Raw genomic sequence first — 16,545 nt, 5'->3', positions numbered from 1 at the left:
ATTTAAGTAAAAGCTTCATTTGATAAAAAGTACTCTCCTTTTACCCTGTTTCACTCAAATTTGAATTTTGAGGATGGATATGAGTTAAGGCTGAAGATGGTCTTAGACCTACCAATTGGGGGGGGGGGGGGGGGGGGGGGGAAGAAGAAATAGCTGCTATTGGCACTCTAATTTTTACTTATTACACCCAATTCATTAAATAATTTATCACATACCAATTAAAGATTAAAACACACTCTTCAAACAATACAAAACTCTCCTCAAATTATAATCTCAACATTACAAAACATTCAAACGATTTCAATAGTTGTTTACGATTATGATTAAGCTCAAAAAGAAAGTAATAATAACTTCTATTGGCACCCCAACTTTTTCGTATTCTCTACCATTCACTTATTATCTTTGTTTTGAATTGAGGTGTAATAAGTAAAAGTAGTGGTGCTAATAGCATCTCTCTATTAGAAAAAAAAAAAAACAACTATGGTCGCTTATTTGACTTTTGTAAAGAGAAGATGCCTCACGAGATTGGTTGGTTCAAAAAGTTTGAATTTCTTTAATTAATTAATAAAAGAGAAACCCTTTCCTTGCTAAGATAGTCAGGAAAAAGGGCTTCACTAAGCCTCATCCACCGTCAAAAAAGACTTCGAATTTAATGACGTGTTTACGAATCTCGAGGCCTTTTGACGTGGATAAGGCTTAGTAAGGCCTTTTCTTTTTTTTCTCACTTAGTAAGGCTAGTCGGACTCTTAATAAAACATCATTCTCCTTTTCAATTAAAAGAAAAAAATATTTTTATAAGAAAAAAAAACTAATTTCCTCCACCACCGCTACAGATCCCAGTTAGCAAGACTGGAAATCTACACAAACCCCCATCATCATCAGTTGCGCCCAACTCCGTCTCAGTCGGAGGAAGTACTCGTCCATCAGCAAACAACAGCCGTCCATTTCCATTCCCATTCCCATTCCCATTCCCATTCCCACTTGGATGCACCATACCTTCAAGCTCCGCAGCTGCACTGTAAAATACCCCATCCCCAAATCTCCTCTCAACCTCGAGATACTCACCCAACGATGCAGGCATGGTCACATCGTCTCTACAAAGCTTCCACCACCTCCGTCGCCTATCCGCGGCCGCACCAACCACCACAACCTTCTTCCTCGCCTTCTGGTTTTTCCTTCCACCACCGTTAACGTTAACGGCGCCACCATTACTAACACTCGTAACGGCGTTCGTTTCTCGTTGAGATGGAACCCTAAATGATATTTGTGGGAAGGTAACTCCCATTAGTGTCCCTAAAGTCGTGCTTCTGTCATGGAAAAATGATCCAGTCGACTGTAATAAAAAGAAAATCAAATCAAATCAATTTGAAATAAAAAATTAAAATAAAAAAAAATGACATTTTTTTAAGGGGATTCTTACCTCTGTATCAAGATCTGAGGAAGATATTGATGAATTAGTTGGAGATGAAGGTGGAATCAAATCGTTTCCTTGATCTAACATTGCTTCTTTGTCTCAGAGAGAGAGAGAGAGAGAGAGATGATTTGCAATTGGTGAGAGAGACCTGGGAAGATATGGAGAAATACTGATGGATCAGATTCTGTTCTTTAAAGATTGAAGTTGACTGTTTTACCCCTATAACTTTTATTTTTTACAAGTAAAACCACGAGTAAGTTTCCCCTACTTAAAAGGGCTACTTAGCTATCCAACTCCCCATTTCATTAACGCACCACATGGCATATTCTTCCAATGAAGATTTAGATTATTCTTTGAATCAACTAGACAAGAACATCAGTGTGATTGTTTATGTGTAACCGTTGGATTTAGCATTTTATAACAAAAAATTATAATTAGTTGATCCGAAGGTTGCAATCCATCGTGGTGTCTTTCCCATAGTCACAAAGTGTAATTATTTAGTGGAGATTCAATTCAATTAATTCAAATAAATTCGTGATAAGGGTATTCTAAAAATTTAGACAATTTAAATCTAACCTTTTTACTAATCATGTCAAAATCTTAAATCCAAATCCGACTTATTTATTAAACAGGTAACTTGACTCGGCCCATATAATTCGTCTAGTAAATATGTTGAGTTGTGTCATGTTCACGTTGACGCCCATAACCTGTGAAGACGACTTAGTTACAATCCAATATGAACATGATTACAACCAAACACATCTCTATCAACTTATTATTAATATAAATTAAGTATGGGTATTTTAGGAACATCCCCTCTTAAATTTATGATATTAGGTTTAACCCATTGCAAAATGCAAGATTAGATTTACCCCCTTGACTATAAGTCAACCTTGGATTTTCTTGATGACTTAACAGTAAAATTTTGATTTTTTTTTTTTTTACTTTTGTATTTGAAAAGCATTTTGAAAAAAAATCAAAATTTCCCCCTTTAATTATCAAGAAAATGCAATGAATTACGATCAAGAAGGGTAAATCTAATCTTAGGTTTTACAAGGGTATAAATCTAAAATCACCATTTTAACATGAGGATATTAATTTCTAAAATACCCAGTAAGTACTATAGAACTTATCAAGTTCCACCATAAAAAATTAAAAAAAAATACTACAACCATTAATAAGATATATAAGAGTTGAGTTGTACTGGATCAACACGACACGATAATGACACCAAAATTAAATGTGCAAAAATGGGTTGATGCCCCTAATTTTGAATGTGACCCATTTAATAATCAAGTTAGTTGAATCGACACAATTCCAATCTGAACACGATTAGCTTAACTTAAACTGACAACTTTGTGTCATTTTCGAGTCACAGGTCGTCTAAAGATTTGCCACCCTTAGGTGCCCATTCCAAAATTTAAAGAAAACTACCCGTTTACATAACAGGTGGCCCTAAAATCAAATCCAACTTACTTTTATTAATTCTTAATCTTAATAAACTTATTTTTATAAAATAAAAAAGTACTTAATTAAAAAATAATTGTTTGCAACTTCAGTTAGGAATACGTGTTGAGTAAGTGAGAATTTAGGTTCTTCTTAAATATATGGATTATTTAATTTTTATTTTACTAAAAAAACATTTTTTTAATTTTTTTTTATATTTTTTAAGTTTGCCACGTGTCACATAAAGAAGACAGTTTCTTTATCATTTTGAATCTGGCAAGCTGTTTCAAAGCTTTGTCCGAAGTTTTATGCTTGTAAATGATCCAAATATTTGCCACGTGGTTGCCAATGAGACAACGAGTAGCTGGCCTGCTTTTAAGCCTTGGCTTATTCGGAAAAGTTCCATCGGTATCCGAGTTGGTTTTCAATATAAACCGGGTCCGATCCAGACTTGGTTCAGACCGGTTAAACTTTTCGAAAAAGAGTCGAAGATCTGTAGTTTAGACTTATGGAATGAAAAGTGAACTCATATGTTGACACACAATCCCAATCCTATCTACATGTGATCCTCGGGATAAAATGTATATCTCGATAATACATTACGAATATTTAAGATATATCTTAACTGTTTGATCTCTCATATACATAATTGAGCTTGTGTGTGAATATATGAGTTCGCCTTCATTAGTCTACCAATCCCAATCTTTTGAAAAGAATCCAACTAATGATAAACTGACTCGTAAAAATTGACGCTCTTGATGTGACAGTGTACAAAACCATTGATATTTTTCTTTGACGTGTTGAATGGTTTGATTTGATTTCCTTGTTTTCTGTATATTTAAATAATTTTAAGATATTATAAGTTATTACCTATGCCCTACTAATATAAACTGAGATTTTAGATAATTAAATTTATAAATGAAAAAATTAAGTGAAAAAAAAATCAATTTGAACTGGTTTGAAAAGGATTGACTCTGACGGTTTAAACAAAATTCAACACTTGCCCATTCGATAGCATTAATTGATTCTTGAAATTATACCTAGAGTTCACGATTGGCAACGGACCAGATAATATCCACCTATCCGATTCATTCTACCCGAATTATTCGGGCACAAATACATTTTTTATCCTATTAAGAATTGGACAAAATTATTTGTAATTATTTTATCCAAATTAAGTACATTTTGGACTTAGATATCCCCTTGAAATTTTGGTGTGAGTCAGATACGGATATCCTTTAAAATGTTGGATAAATCATCGATATAGATATTCTTGAGATGAAATCAAATATCGATAGAGATATATATACTTCACCCAAGCTAAAAAATTAGGTTAAGTCGAGCTAACAATTTCCCTATTAATAAAAGGTTAGGAGTTCTAATGCATGATGAGCCATGGGATCCATAAAAATGAAAATTAATTAATTGAAAAAGATTATGAACATTAGGCGCATAGCAAAAATGTATGCTACCAAGCACAAAGAGAGTCCTAGTTTATGTAACCATGGTTTTAAAACTCAGTTTCCCGTCTCATCTCGCCCAGGCTGGATACCAAATCGTCTCAGACTAGTTTTCCGATATGTTTGAGACGTCTTATTCAAAAAATCAAAAAATTGAGTTAAGGTATTCAATCTCGGTCAAAAAAGTGACTTGTGAGTTGGTCTCATTCAACTTTGATACTGAATTAACTCGGACGATATGTCTTGGTCTCGGACGAGTTTTAAAACCATGAATGTAACACACTTGTGAGTAAAATGATGAAATTGCCCTTTAAAACATGGTCTGGTCCTGTTGTTCCAAGAGAAAGCTTCATGATGCTATTCCCTCTCAAGTCTTAAAGGAAAGTTCTTTGTCAGTCTTATTTTCTCCTCTTTGTAGGGCTTTCTGCACATAGTATTATTGGGTACAGAACATGCTCTTTGACAATGTTGGGAAGAAAGAGCTTCAGTTTCAAGCATTTTTTTAATGCTTCTACATAGATTTAAAGTTTTGTGTTATTTCAAAATGTTTTAATGAAATATTTTGAAAAAAAATTGATCCAAAATACTAAATGTTCAAGAAATATTTAAGAATTTTGATATCTTTTCATGATCGAAACATTGCTTTGAGATAAGAGTTTAAACATAATTACTAACAAATATTTGGGATTTAAGGTGAAGGGTCTCTTTTCCATTTATTAATGTCTGTATAAAGTAGCCATCACTGGTGGGGTCCTTCAAAGGGATGTCTTGTACTTCAAATGAAATTTTAATTAATTGATTTAACCATCCTATCCAAATTATTTAGGTGGATGATAATAATAGAACACCTAAAATCCTACACGAAATCATTGATTTCATGGTTAAAATCACTCAATCAAGATTATGTTTGGTATGACAGATTTTACTTATGGGACCCATTTATTGGCTACGATAATATTGATGGGTACTTTTGCACTACGTCCAATATATGGAATGATGAATTTATATATTTATTTTAATAGTTATCGGGGTTCAGACAGACCCAAACCAACTATAACCTTATCTTGATCATTATTTAGTGTCAACCGATATGAAAAATGATTCAAACTAAGAAGAAATCATTCATGAGCGGGGCTTGGGTCATACTTATCTCTATTTTATCCTAAATATTGGTGTTAGTAAAGTCAACAATTTACTAAACGTTGTTTTAAGTTAGTTGAGAATGTATTTTTATATGAGTCATGATGGAGTAAAATTGAAATTGACATTGTTTGGGACATTGGTTTGCACATAACCATAGATGCTTCTCACTATCTCAATGAAAAGCTTGTATGGTTCTATAGACACATCTACATCAGCAATGTCTGAATCGATGTCAACTTCAATGTTACTTCAGCAATTTCGATGTCTATTTCAATATTTGTCTCACACTAGATTGCTTTTTCTCCACGGAGTTAGCCATTGATCTTTGTTTTGCATGTTTAAATCATTTTGACTAACTTTATTTTATCTTGGGAATCTTAATTCCTCCCTATAGCAAAATGGACAATATCGAAGATAACCAATGCTAAATGGAACATATGGTCTACCATCTTGATCAGCATCATTTATGGGCGGACAACAAGATAACGACGAATTTGAAATTTTATCAGAAATATCCAATCAAAACTAAAATAACATTTGATACTCTAAAAATCATCTATTTGAGTTTTGTTCATCAATATGATTGTCGACAAAAAATTTCACAATCTACCTCAAGATACTAAAATGAGATGACAAACTGATTTTTGATAAATAGAGATACAAATCTCAGTACACTCGTTCAACAGAGTGATTTCCTCTGATTAATCGTTAAAAATAAAAATATAATAGTGTTAGATTTCTTCTCTTCGGACTTCATGTTTGGTGAATTGAAAAGAATTTATTGACTTCTAAAGAAGTTTTAAGCTTGATCTTCTCTAAAAGGTTGTTGTAGATTTTCTTTTATTTGACTTCACGTTTGATTGACTAAGAATGATTTCTTGATTTTTGGAAAATGATTTTTACGCTTGATCTTGTATTAATCAGAGTTCAAGTCTCACTTGAAGAATCTTACTTATTTTCTAGTTGAGGACTTGAGAGATTCTTCTTCTCTGGAGAGAGAACTTTTATCTTCTAAGAGAAAGTGATTTAGGCCCTCTCAAATAATGAAGACTTTGGTATATAAAGACTTAAAGTAAATTAACTTTCCAATTGTGCCCATGACTTAATGAGTTTCTATTAAGTGGTCAAAAGGTTAATTTAGTTCAATTCCAATTTTAAAGATTCTATGGATTTTTTGTCAGCTTAACTTATTTGTTTGAGTGTAAAGCTTTAGTATGAATCAGTTGGGCTTTCTTGGATCATGAGCTTCATCTGCAAAAACCTAAAATTGAGGCCCGTCTATATAAATGGATTAATTTGAATTTATAGAGCCTTTTATATTTTTAGGGAATTCTTGTGATTTATGATTGATGTAGGGATCAATTTTAAAAATTTATACCTACAATGACTTCTTTACTAAACCAAATCATCATTTAAAATTTTCATTAAATAAAACTCCATCCTTCGTACTAAGTATTCTTTGTATTTTCGCCAGTAATACTTTCCATTGCTATCTTGACGTAATCATGTGAAACCGAACGTACAAACTTTTCTTTTATGCAATGGGTAATGGTGAAAGTTCTCTAAATTTATTTCTAACTCAAACTCTTCATTCTTTAACCCAAAAAAAAAAAAAAGTGAAAAAATAGATGAAGTTAAGCTCTTCAGTATTGAGGGTGACACTAATTTTAATATTCACTAAAGAGAGTAATGCTAATTTATTTTCTTATCATGTTTTGATTGTTTTAAGTGACAAGAAAATAAAATTAGTATTACCCCTCCTATGCAAATATTAAAATTTGGATATAATTTGTGTAGAATTGAAAATATTTAATTTTCTCATTTTTATTAGAAAATAAAGATTTTAAATAGGAAATATGTGTAAAAACCCAAATATGAACTTTCACCTCAATCATTGCACTTATTGAAAGTTTTTAATTAAACTCAATTTCACATGATTACTTCAAAATGAAAATGGAGATTTTATCAATAAATTCATCAACAATTTGTGGCTGCCATGGTTTTAAAACTCGGTTTCACATCTTGTCTCGTTCATATTTGATACCGAGTCATCTCGGACGAGTTTTTCGATATATTTGGGACGTCTCGTCCAAAATTTTAAAAGATGAAGAGGCATTAAATCTCGTTCTAAGAATTGACTTGTGCGTTCGTCTCGTTCATGCCTGATACCGAGACAACTCGGACGATACGTCTCGATCTCGAACGAGTTTTGAAACTGTGGTGGCTACTACTACCCTCTATGTGAGTAGTACTATATTTTTATGAATATATTGAACAATAATTTTTTAAATTTTTTTTTAAATCTAACTAATGATAAATACAAAAATCTCATCCCATGCGTTAAAATTCAAATTTACTATTTAGATCCAATTCAACTAATAAATATAAAAATTGCATCTAAGCATTTAAACCAAACATTACTAATGAGATCCAAATGAATGGACCCATGACCCAACCACTCAAATCGGGGTGTGGGTCCCGCCCACATTAGGTCATGAAATGGATATCTTCAAGACAACCAAAGGTATAAACATAGCTATTATAAGCCCACAAGCACGTGTGAGTGTCATCTTGCGAGACAGCTGGGTTCAGAGTCTCTCAACATCATGAACAGTTTCAGTTGGGTGTGCATTGTAAGCCACTTTTACATAATTGGTGTAATGGGTTCCAACTTCCAACATCATATATCTTACAAAGCCTAAATGTTTGGAAGATGGCCAACAAAGCTACTAAGGTGGGAACATTTGAGCATTAAAAGAGATTTGTGGTTAGAGAGGTAACAACCCCTTTCACCAAAATAATTAAATTTTGAAAATTTCATAATTAGGATAATTTTGAGATACCCCTGTTTTTTAGTGAAAATTAGACAAGCCCCCATTTTTAAAACCAATGATATACTCCTTGATTTTTGGCTTTTTTCACAAGGACCAACAAAAAGGCCTTTGTTTTCAAGCTATTGGAGGAAGAAAAAAAAATTGAGATTTGTTCCCTAGAAACCCATTGATTCAACCTTTAATCCTCTGAGATAAATATTGTTAACCTACTCGATCGAAAATCTTAAATGTCTTCAACCTATAGCAAAAATCCTTCAATTTTTTCCCGGAAGTTGATCGTATAAACCTTTCAAAAAATATATTCTCAAGGATGAAGATGATAGAGATTGAGGACAATAGGTTTTGCAGAGGTTGGGAGGATTGGGATATTTGACAAGAGGTTGAAGATGGTGGGTTTCACTATGTTAAAACTTGAGGAGATAATGGAATATGGATAGAGATTTCGAAAATATAAAGAATTAAGACTTGAGAATTAAGTTATTTGTTTGAGAATATATTAAATATTAAAATATCTCTCCATGATTATTAATTACTATTAATTAATTATACTACTAATAATAAATATAAACATCCTCTTAAATAAATTATTTTTTTTAAAAATACCATATTTACCCATTTACCCAGTGAGTACTAAACAGGTATCGATGGAGACCCGATTCTTAATGGGTCCTCAAAATTACTACCCATAACTGATCCAAAAATTGATCGAGTCTCTCATAGTGGACCCAAAATCGATTAATCAATTTCTTGTACATCGGGTAATTAGGTACTCATTCACAATGTGAAAAAAGCCTATATTGGATGGTCCAAAGGCCTTCGAATTTAATAAAATTTGATGAACCAAAGCGCAAATTTTTCATTGTCAATTTTTTTTTCGATGGACCAAAATCGTTAAATTAATGGAGGATGGGAGAAATTTGATGACTTTAAGCCGTCAAATTGGGGGTCATCAAAAATTTGAATGCCTATGAGCCATCAAAATTCGCTTTCTAAAATTTGTAGGCTTTCACTCATCGAATTTTCTTATCAATTTTTTTAGTTTTCACATAGTAACACTTATCTCTCACATAAGTAAGGGTCAGGATTTAATCTCCTAACAAATCTTGAGGAATAATTTCAACTTTCTTCTTTCCATTTTCTCCTTTCGGATAAATACTCCCTTCAACTTTATTACCTTTCTCTTGTACCTATTTTCGAAAATACCCCTCTAACTTTATTCTCTTTTCTCTTCCACCCCATTTCCATTAATATCCCTCCAACTTTATTGTCTTTAACATTTTACCCATTCTCCAATAATACCCCTATACCTTCATTATCTTTCCTCTTTTACCCCCCTTAATTCCAAGGGGATGACTATCCCATGAGCACAAACAAACTCTAGTAGTATATATAGTGGGAAATAAGAATATTTTTTGGATAAATTACCATTTTGTGTGTTGAAAATGGGATAATTCCCAGTTGAGTACACTATTCAATTTAATTCTAAAATCATAATCGGCCTGTTTTGAAAAATATTTTTCAGCGAGATAGTCACATTTAGAATAAATACATGTGTTCTTGCCGTTAAATATCAAACGATATTGGACTTTAAAAGTTACGATACAAATATCAGTGAGATCATCACTTTTTATCAATGAGATTATCACTTGAAAGGTAGAATAAATACATATGATCTCCTTGTTCATCTTTTGGAAATTAAAATGAACAACGTAGTGAATCAGGAATTTTAACAAAAGTTGCACATGTTTTGAGAATTTTCTCATATTCTTTTAGTTGTTTACCTGGTTTAAACAGGTTGATTTATTGGAAAATTCAATAGGTTTATAAAACTAGACCAAGTTGATTGGTTTGAACCAATTTGTGTTTTTCTACATGTTTAAATGATTAGGAATTTTAATATTCGTTATTGCTATCTAGAAGGTAGGAGATGAGCGTGCACGCACACACACACACATACGCATATCAAAAGGGCTTATTTGTAATTTAAAATATTTAGTAAAAAATGTTTTAAGATTGCATAGTGAAAAAGGATATTTTTATAATTTTGAAAACTAAGTAAAGTGCTTATATGATTATGGGGGTGTTTTAATCAAAATTACCCTGATCATATTAAGTTTAAGTTTAAATTTAAAGGTGGGGGCATTTGTGAGATCCAAATTTTGATATCCAACCCCTTCTACTTTGCGTTCTCATTATAATGGTAAAGATAAAAAATTAATGTAATTTTGAATTGTAGCTCTTTAATCACATTATTTTACAGGAAAAAACAAATTATTTTAAAGTTAGATCCTAAAAACTAGTTGAAAAACACTTTACTTACAAACTTAATAAGATTTCAAGTGTTACTAAGGGTCGTTGAGCTCAAATGGATTACCACACTGGCAATCCAACAATGCAATCCTCTAGATTTCATGGATGCCTATTGAACTCCCTCCAAACTCCTAAATTTAAAATTAAAATTCAACAGTGAATATTAACTTCATTTTTTTTTAAATTGTTTTTGTTAAGCTCATAGAATTTTGTCCCCTACAACTCTGTGGTTGAATGCTACAACGTGAGCTCAACCACTCTTAGTAAGATTTAGAATCTTACCAAGTTAGTATGACTAGTTTTACTCAAACTAGTTCTAGAAAGGAAATTTTAGAAATATCCCCTTATAAATTAGTGATATTAAACCAATCCCCCTGCAAATTGCAAAATACAAATGAGGTTTTTGTTAAGTCAAAATTTTGATTTTATTAAAAATATTTTTTAAAAGCTTAAAGTATTAAATAAAATTAAAATTGCATTTTGCATGGGATAAACTTAATATCATCAATTTTGCAGGGTGGTATTACTAAAATTCCCTTCTTGAAAGTGGAAATCATGCCTCAATGTGTTTGATGTTCTGTGTGAAATTCTAAATTAGGTTGACTACAAAAAAATTTCAATCAAATCCAATGAACCTAAGATTATGAACATTAGGTTTATAATAAAATTTCCCTTTGAAGCACTTCTAATGAAGGCTTTGACCCATAGAAACTTTGAGGTCGTGGGTTCAAGTCCACCTTACCCATTAAAAATATATATATAAATAAAAAAAGCCTCATGAATGATACATACTTGTAAGGAAAATGGCACAAGGTATGTTCCTTGTCTTTCAGCTTTATCAGCTTTTTTTCCCCCACTTTTTACTTCCCTTTTGCACATGGTTGTCGGTGCTAGCTGTTATGGATTGGATCATATTCGACCCGCTCCAATCCAATAACTATGGCCTGGATCAAGGAGTTGGGTTCCATTAATTAAGGAACCAATGTGATTTGATAATTTATCAAATCTGTTTTGGATCAACCTTCGATTCCCCCTATCCAAGATCTCATGAGAACGTTAGTATTCTTTACCATATTCACTTTTCAATAATACTTCTATTCATTTTGTCATTTAGGAAAAAAGACAAGATATGTTAGTATTTTACGTAATAGATGTTTTTAACATATATGAACTTATTTGTATTTATAACAAAGAAAATATTAAATTCAAACACTAAAATGCCATTAACATTTAGTATGTAAAAAATATTTATTTATTATGAAAATAAGTATTAATTATGTAAAAGACCAACATACTATTATCTTTTTTACTAAAAAAATAAAATGAACATGGATATTATAAGAAAGTAGATGTGATGGAGAATGTCAATGTCTTCGTGATGTCTTGGACATTAGCATTCTTCCTTATATTTATATGTTGAATCTTACATTTTTTTTATTAGAAAAACAAGGGGATAGTGATTAGCATGAATACGGGTTTAACGAGTTGTGAACCCAGCTTGTGGCATCAACACTTCAAAAACCTTACCAATTTAACTAAGTTGGCACCTTCATGTTATATTTTATATATGCTACTATTAAACCGAATCAGGTTGGATTAGAATTGACCCAAAAGATATTGATTTTTTGAATCATAACAGAGAGGATCCAAACAATATATCATATAGAATAATATGTATCTGATGAGATTTCGATTGAGTTAAAGTCCAATGAAATTTGAGTAAAAACTTGAAGAGTACTTTTATTCTATCCATTCCGCCTAAACTGTCGGAGAGCAAAACTTATCGAATCATTTGCAACCCAATTCATTGATAGGCCCTTGTCGTATGTGTGTTCTTTGCCCAATTGGAAGTAGTTTTAGTGTCAGCATTGAACTTTAAATTATCGGCATTTGTGAAATCACAATTTTCATATCATAATGCTTTTATGTATTTAGTTAATCTCTAAAATGTCCCAAAAAGATGGTAAAATATTAAGTAATAGCCAAAAGAACCAAAACTTTTAATATAACTGCAAATATGTTAAGAAATATAACATTTATGATATCTTGAGAATACTTATCTCGAGGATAAATCTCAACTGTTGGATATTATATCTAAACGGCTGGGATCACGTGTCAAGGGATCTGACCATGATTAATATGCAACCTAGCTCACTCCACTGCTTCTGCTCCCAAATAATTTCCTTTATAATTCGTGGAAGCAATTAAGCAAAATCCAACTGAAATCCAAACAAAACATTACTTTACTGATCAAAGAAACAAACGAACTTTATTGATGGAGAAAAAGCTTCAACTTTAAGCTTTACTTATGTTTTAAACAAATGTTTGGGAGTTAAAAGGTAAAGGGTTTCTTGTCTTACCATAAAGTACCAATCAGAGGGTCCCTTCAAAAAGATTTCTTGAACGTAAATAGATTTGATTGATTGATTTAATCATTCAATCAACATTATTGAGGTGTATGACTTTTAAATTGAGCACCAACTATCCAAAAATCAAGTCCATTGATCCAACGGTCAAGACAATAAGATCAAATTTATGGGTAGATTTATAAACTTTAGCGTATTATATCAAAACAACCTAGTCTTATGCAAAATTTACTGAACCATCCATGTCATTTCATATTTATAGATATGGTCATGGTCATATAACTTATTTTGTAATTATTTTTTAAGTACCAAAACAATTATATTAGTTATCGTCACAAAACATTATGATGCCGAACATACTATATATTGTCGAGCTAACTCGGTTGTATTGAAGAATTGACTTGAGAAGTAAATTCGTTCTATCTAATTATGGGGCCGAGCTATGTTGTATGGTTTGTCAGTTTGCTTGGTTTAAATTCAATTTGGGGTTTGACATTATAGACTAAACATGTACGTTGAGTGCAAGGGTGCTCGGGCCAGAAAACAATTAAGGTTAGGAAAAGGACAATTATATAATATTTTCTTCAAGTTTTTCCATTTTTTTTTTTTTTGTGCGTGTGTGTGTGTGTGTGTGTGTGTGTGGTGGGGGGGGGGGGGGTTTCTCTACTCAAATTTTTGTTATAGATCTTTAGGGCTATAAACTAAAAAAGAAAAATAGTGATTGAATTCTTGATTTGATCCATGGAAGTAGGCACACTGTTGAACCACGTAAATACTTGTGTTTTGAATGCAATCTTCATTCTCTTTGTTGTTTTATTTTTAACAAATTGGTATCATAGACCCAGGTTATTAGGGTTAGCAATGAAGATGATTGATTCAATATTTGAAGTTTATAATTCAATGGGAGAAACAACTTCAACTTATGGCAGATACAACAAGGATTGTACAAAACATTGTTTAGTACGAAACCCATGACAACGGGCAAGGATAATTGAGAGAAGATCGATCAGAAAACAATAAGTATTATTTTCATTTGTGTCTTACAAACGAAATAATATATAACGTGATTGATGAAGATTCAATTCCAGATATGTGGAAGAAACAAGAGAGCTTATGCATAGAAAAATCTATAAGAAATAAATATTCATAAACAAACTATTGCTCGGCTTAAATATTGTAGAAAGTTCAGATATGTTGGATCATCTCAATATGTTCAACAAGATCGCAAGTGAACTATTGAGATTTGAAGTTTAAAATGGTGAAAAAAGACAAGACATTGATACCATTGGCATCTTTTCCCCCTTCATATGATCAAACTTGGCAAAGCTCTATTTCATGGGAAAGAGACTTTGAATGAAGAGGAATTCATTGCAAAAATTTTATCAAATCAGATGAGGAAAAAACCGAACAGTGGGGAATCCTAGGCAGAAAGACTAATGGAAAAGGAGACTCAAGGACGAATGTAATCTAAGAGTAAATCTTGATCAAATATGAAAAGTAAATATCAAAATTAGAGGTGAAAGATATAGGGTGCTATTACTGTCATCAGAAAAAACATTTCAAAAGATATTGTCGAAAATGTGAGAAACACATTAAAAATAAGAAAAATGAAAAGTCTTCTGTTCAACATGTGTAGCAAAAAGGGCTTCAGACAGTTATGACGAGGATGCACTCTCAGATTTCATTCTGTCAAGTACTAAAATTATATGTGATTCTTGGATATTGAACTTTGGGTGCCAGTACATATGTGTCTGAATAGGAGTTGGTTCGACACATATGAATCATATAATAGTGATGTTGTGTTGATGAGTAATAATGCAATGTGCAAAATAGTTAGGATAAGAACCATTAAAATCAAGATGTTCAATGGAATAGTTTGACCCTAAATGATTTAAGGTATGTGTTCAATTTGAAAAATAACTTGATTTCATTAAGTACATTGGATTTTTTTGGGTATAGATACCTTGTTGTAGGTGGACTTTCGAAGGTTATGAAAGGTGATAAGATAAAATTTGTACATGTGAATAGGGAATACAGTTATAAGTGGAGTTGTTGGTTTATCATAAAATAGTGAAAAAGATAATATCAGATTATGTCACATGCTATTAGGCCATGTGAGTAAGCAATATATGTTATGGCTTCAGAACAAAACAAAACAAAAACTCTTAAGATGGTTTTCTATGAGAACTATGCGTTTGGAAAGCAATGCATAATACATTTCAAGACTTACATATACCGCGATAAGGAGATACTAGAATATGTGTGTTCGTATGTATAGGGACCAGCAACAGTATCCTCTAATTCAAGAACCATGTACTTTATGACATTCATAACGACTTGCTCCAAAAAAGCATAGGTGTACTTTTTGGAGTAGAAATCAAAATTATTTAGAATCTTCAAGGAATGAAAACCAGAGTCGAAAGTAAACTGATAAACAAGTGAAAATTTTCAAGATAGACAATAGAAGAGAATATAAAAAAGTGAATTTATACACTTTATAGTAAAGAAAACTCCACCTGAGAATGGAGTTGCAGAGCACATGAATAGGACTCTACTTGAGAAAGCTAGAACTATGAGGATCAATGTAGGGATATCTAAAAGCTTTTGGACTGAAACGATCAACACAACAACTTACTTGATTAATAAATCATCATCTATTGCAATAAATCTTCAAATATTATAAGGGTATAGTTAAGTAAACAACTTGATTATTCTAATCTTAAAATATTTAAATATCTCGTCTATGTACATGTTCCTAGTGACGATGGAAATAAACTTGATTCTAAATCAAAAAAAGGCATCTTCCTCAATTATGTGAAAGGCACAAAAGGATACAGATTATGCAATTTTATAATAAGAAAGGTGGTAATAAGAAATGATATGGTCTTTGATGAAACAAACATGTTAAAACAAGAGATATAGAATGAGGTTACCAAGATTAGGGAGATGGATCACATTGAGTTGGAGTTTGACACCTCTGAATCTTCATGTAAGGAAGACGGAGATTAAAGTTCTTCACAAGAAGTTATTTTATAGTCTCAACTACGAATATCACAACATATATGACAGGTGCTAAAGAGGTTTGAAGATACAAATATGGTGGTTTGTTGTGTGAAAGAATGCAACGAATAAAACAAACTATGGGCAAGAAATTTGAAGCAAAAAAAAATGAAATAAAGAAAACAAAACAGAAAACACGATTTACATGGTTTGGCAAGATGCCTACATCCATGGGAAACAATGATCAATCCATTATATCAACAACGAGATTTCTACAATGTTCATCAGAAAACCCTAATCTCCTGTTACACCCGTTCTAAGCTCTCTCTTGAGGCTTTCCTTCCTCACACATAATAATGAACCCAAAAAATGATAAAACAGGTCGAATCAAAACCCAAACCAAATGGGTCCATTAATCGAATCATATGGATCGTTAACGGATATCAAGAATTTGGGTTGAATTCATGATAACTCTCTAACAAATCTCCACCTTGGCTTGAATTGCACCAAACCATCCAAAACAAAAATGAATAACTTAAAGTTGCCTCCAATGCGCCTTAGGCACCATGCAC

At 32.0% G+C, this 16,545-nt stretch overlaps 1 protein-coding gene across 1 annotated transcript; it reads right to left on the bottom strand.

Moving 5' to 3' along the window:
* Positions 1-328: 328 nt before the first annotated feature.
* LOC147380567 (uncharacterized protein At3g17950-like) lies at positions 329-1,572 on the bottom strand. The gene is made up of 2 exons (XM_086431506.1): positions 1,421-1,572; positions 329-1,333 (listed from the first exon to the last, which is right to left on the bottom strand). Exons 1-2 carry the CDS (start codon positions 1,499-1,501, stop codon positions 809-811), a joined length of 606 nt encoding a protein of 201 aa, XP_086287632.1. The 5' UTR covers positions 1,502-1,572; the 3' UTR covers positions 329-808.
* Positions 1,573-16,545: the final 14,973 nt, after the last annotated feature.

The sequence above is a fragment of the Akebia trifoliata genome, unplaced genomic scaffold (assembly GCF_017979445.1).
Source record: "Akebia trifoliata isolate Shusen 1 unplaced genomic scaffold, ASM1797944v1 Contig01299_ERROPOS717734, whole genome shotgun sequence".
NCBI classification, from domain to species: domain Eukaryota; kingdom Viridiplantae; phylum Streptophyta; class Magnoliopsida; order Ranunculales; family Lardizabalaceae; genus Akebia; species Akebia trifoliata.
The sequence above is the reverse complement of the archived record's forward strand: the minus strand, read 5'-3'. Positions and strand labels throughout refer to the sequence as shown.

Excerpts from the sequence above, each read along its gene's own strand:
- LOC147380567 (XM_086431506.1), bottom strand. The coding sequence starts at position 1,501 with ATGTTAGATCAAGGAAACGATTTGATTCCACCTTCATCTCCAACTAAT. Across the intron at positions 1,334-1,420 it reads CCTCAGATCTTGATACAGAG|TCGACTGGATCATTTTTCCA; the intron begins GTAAGAATCCCC and ends TTTTTATTACAG.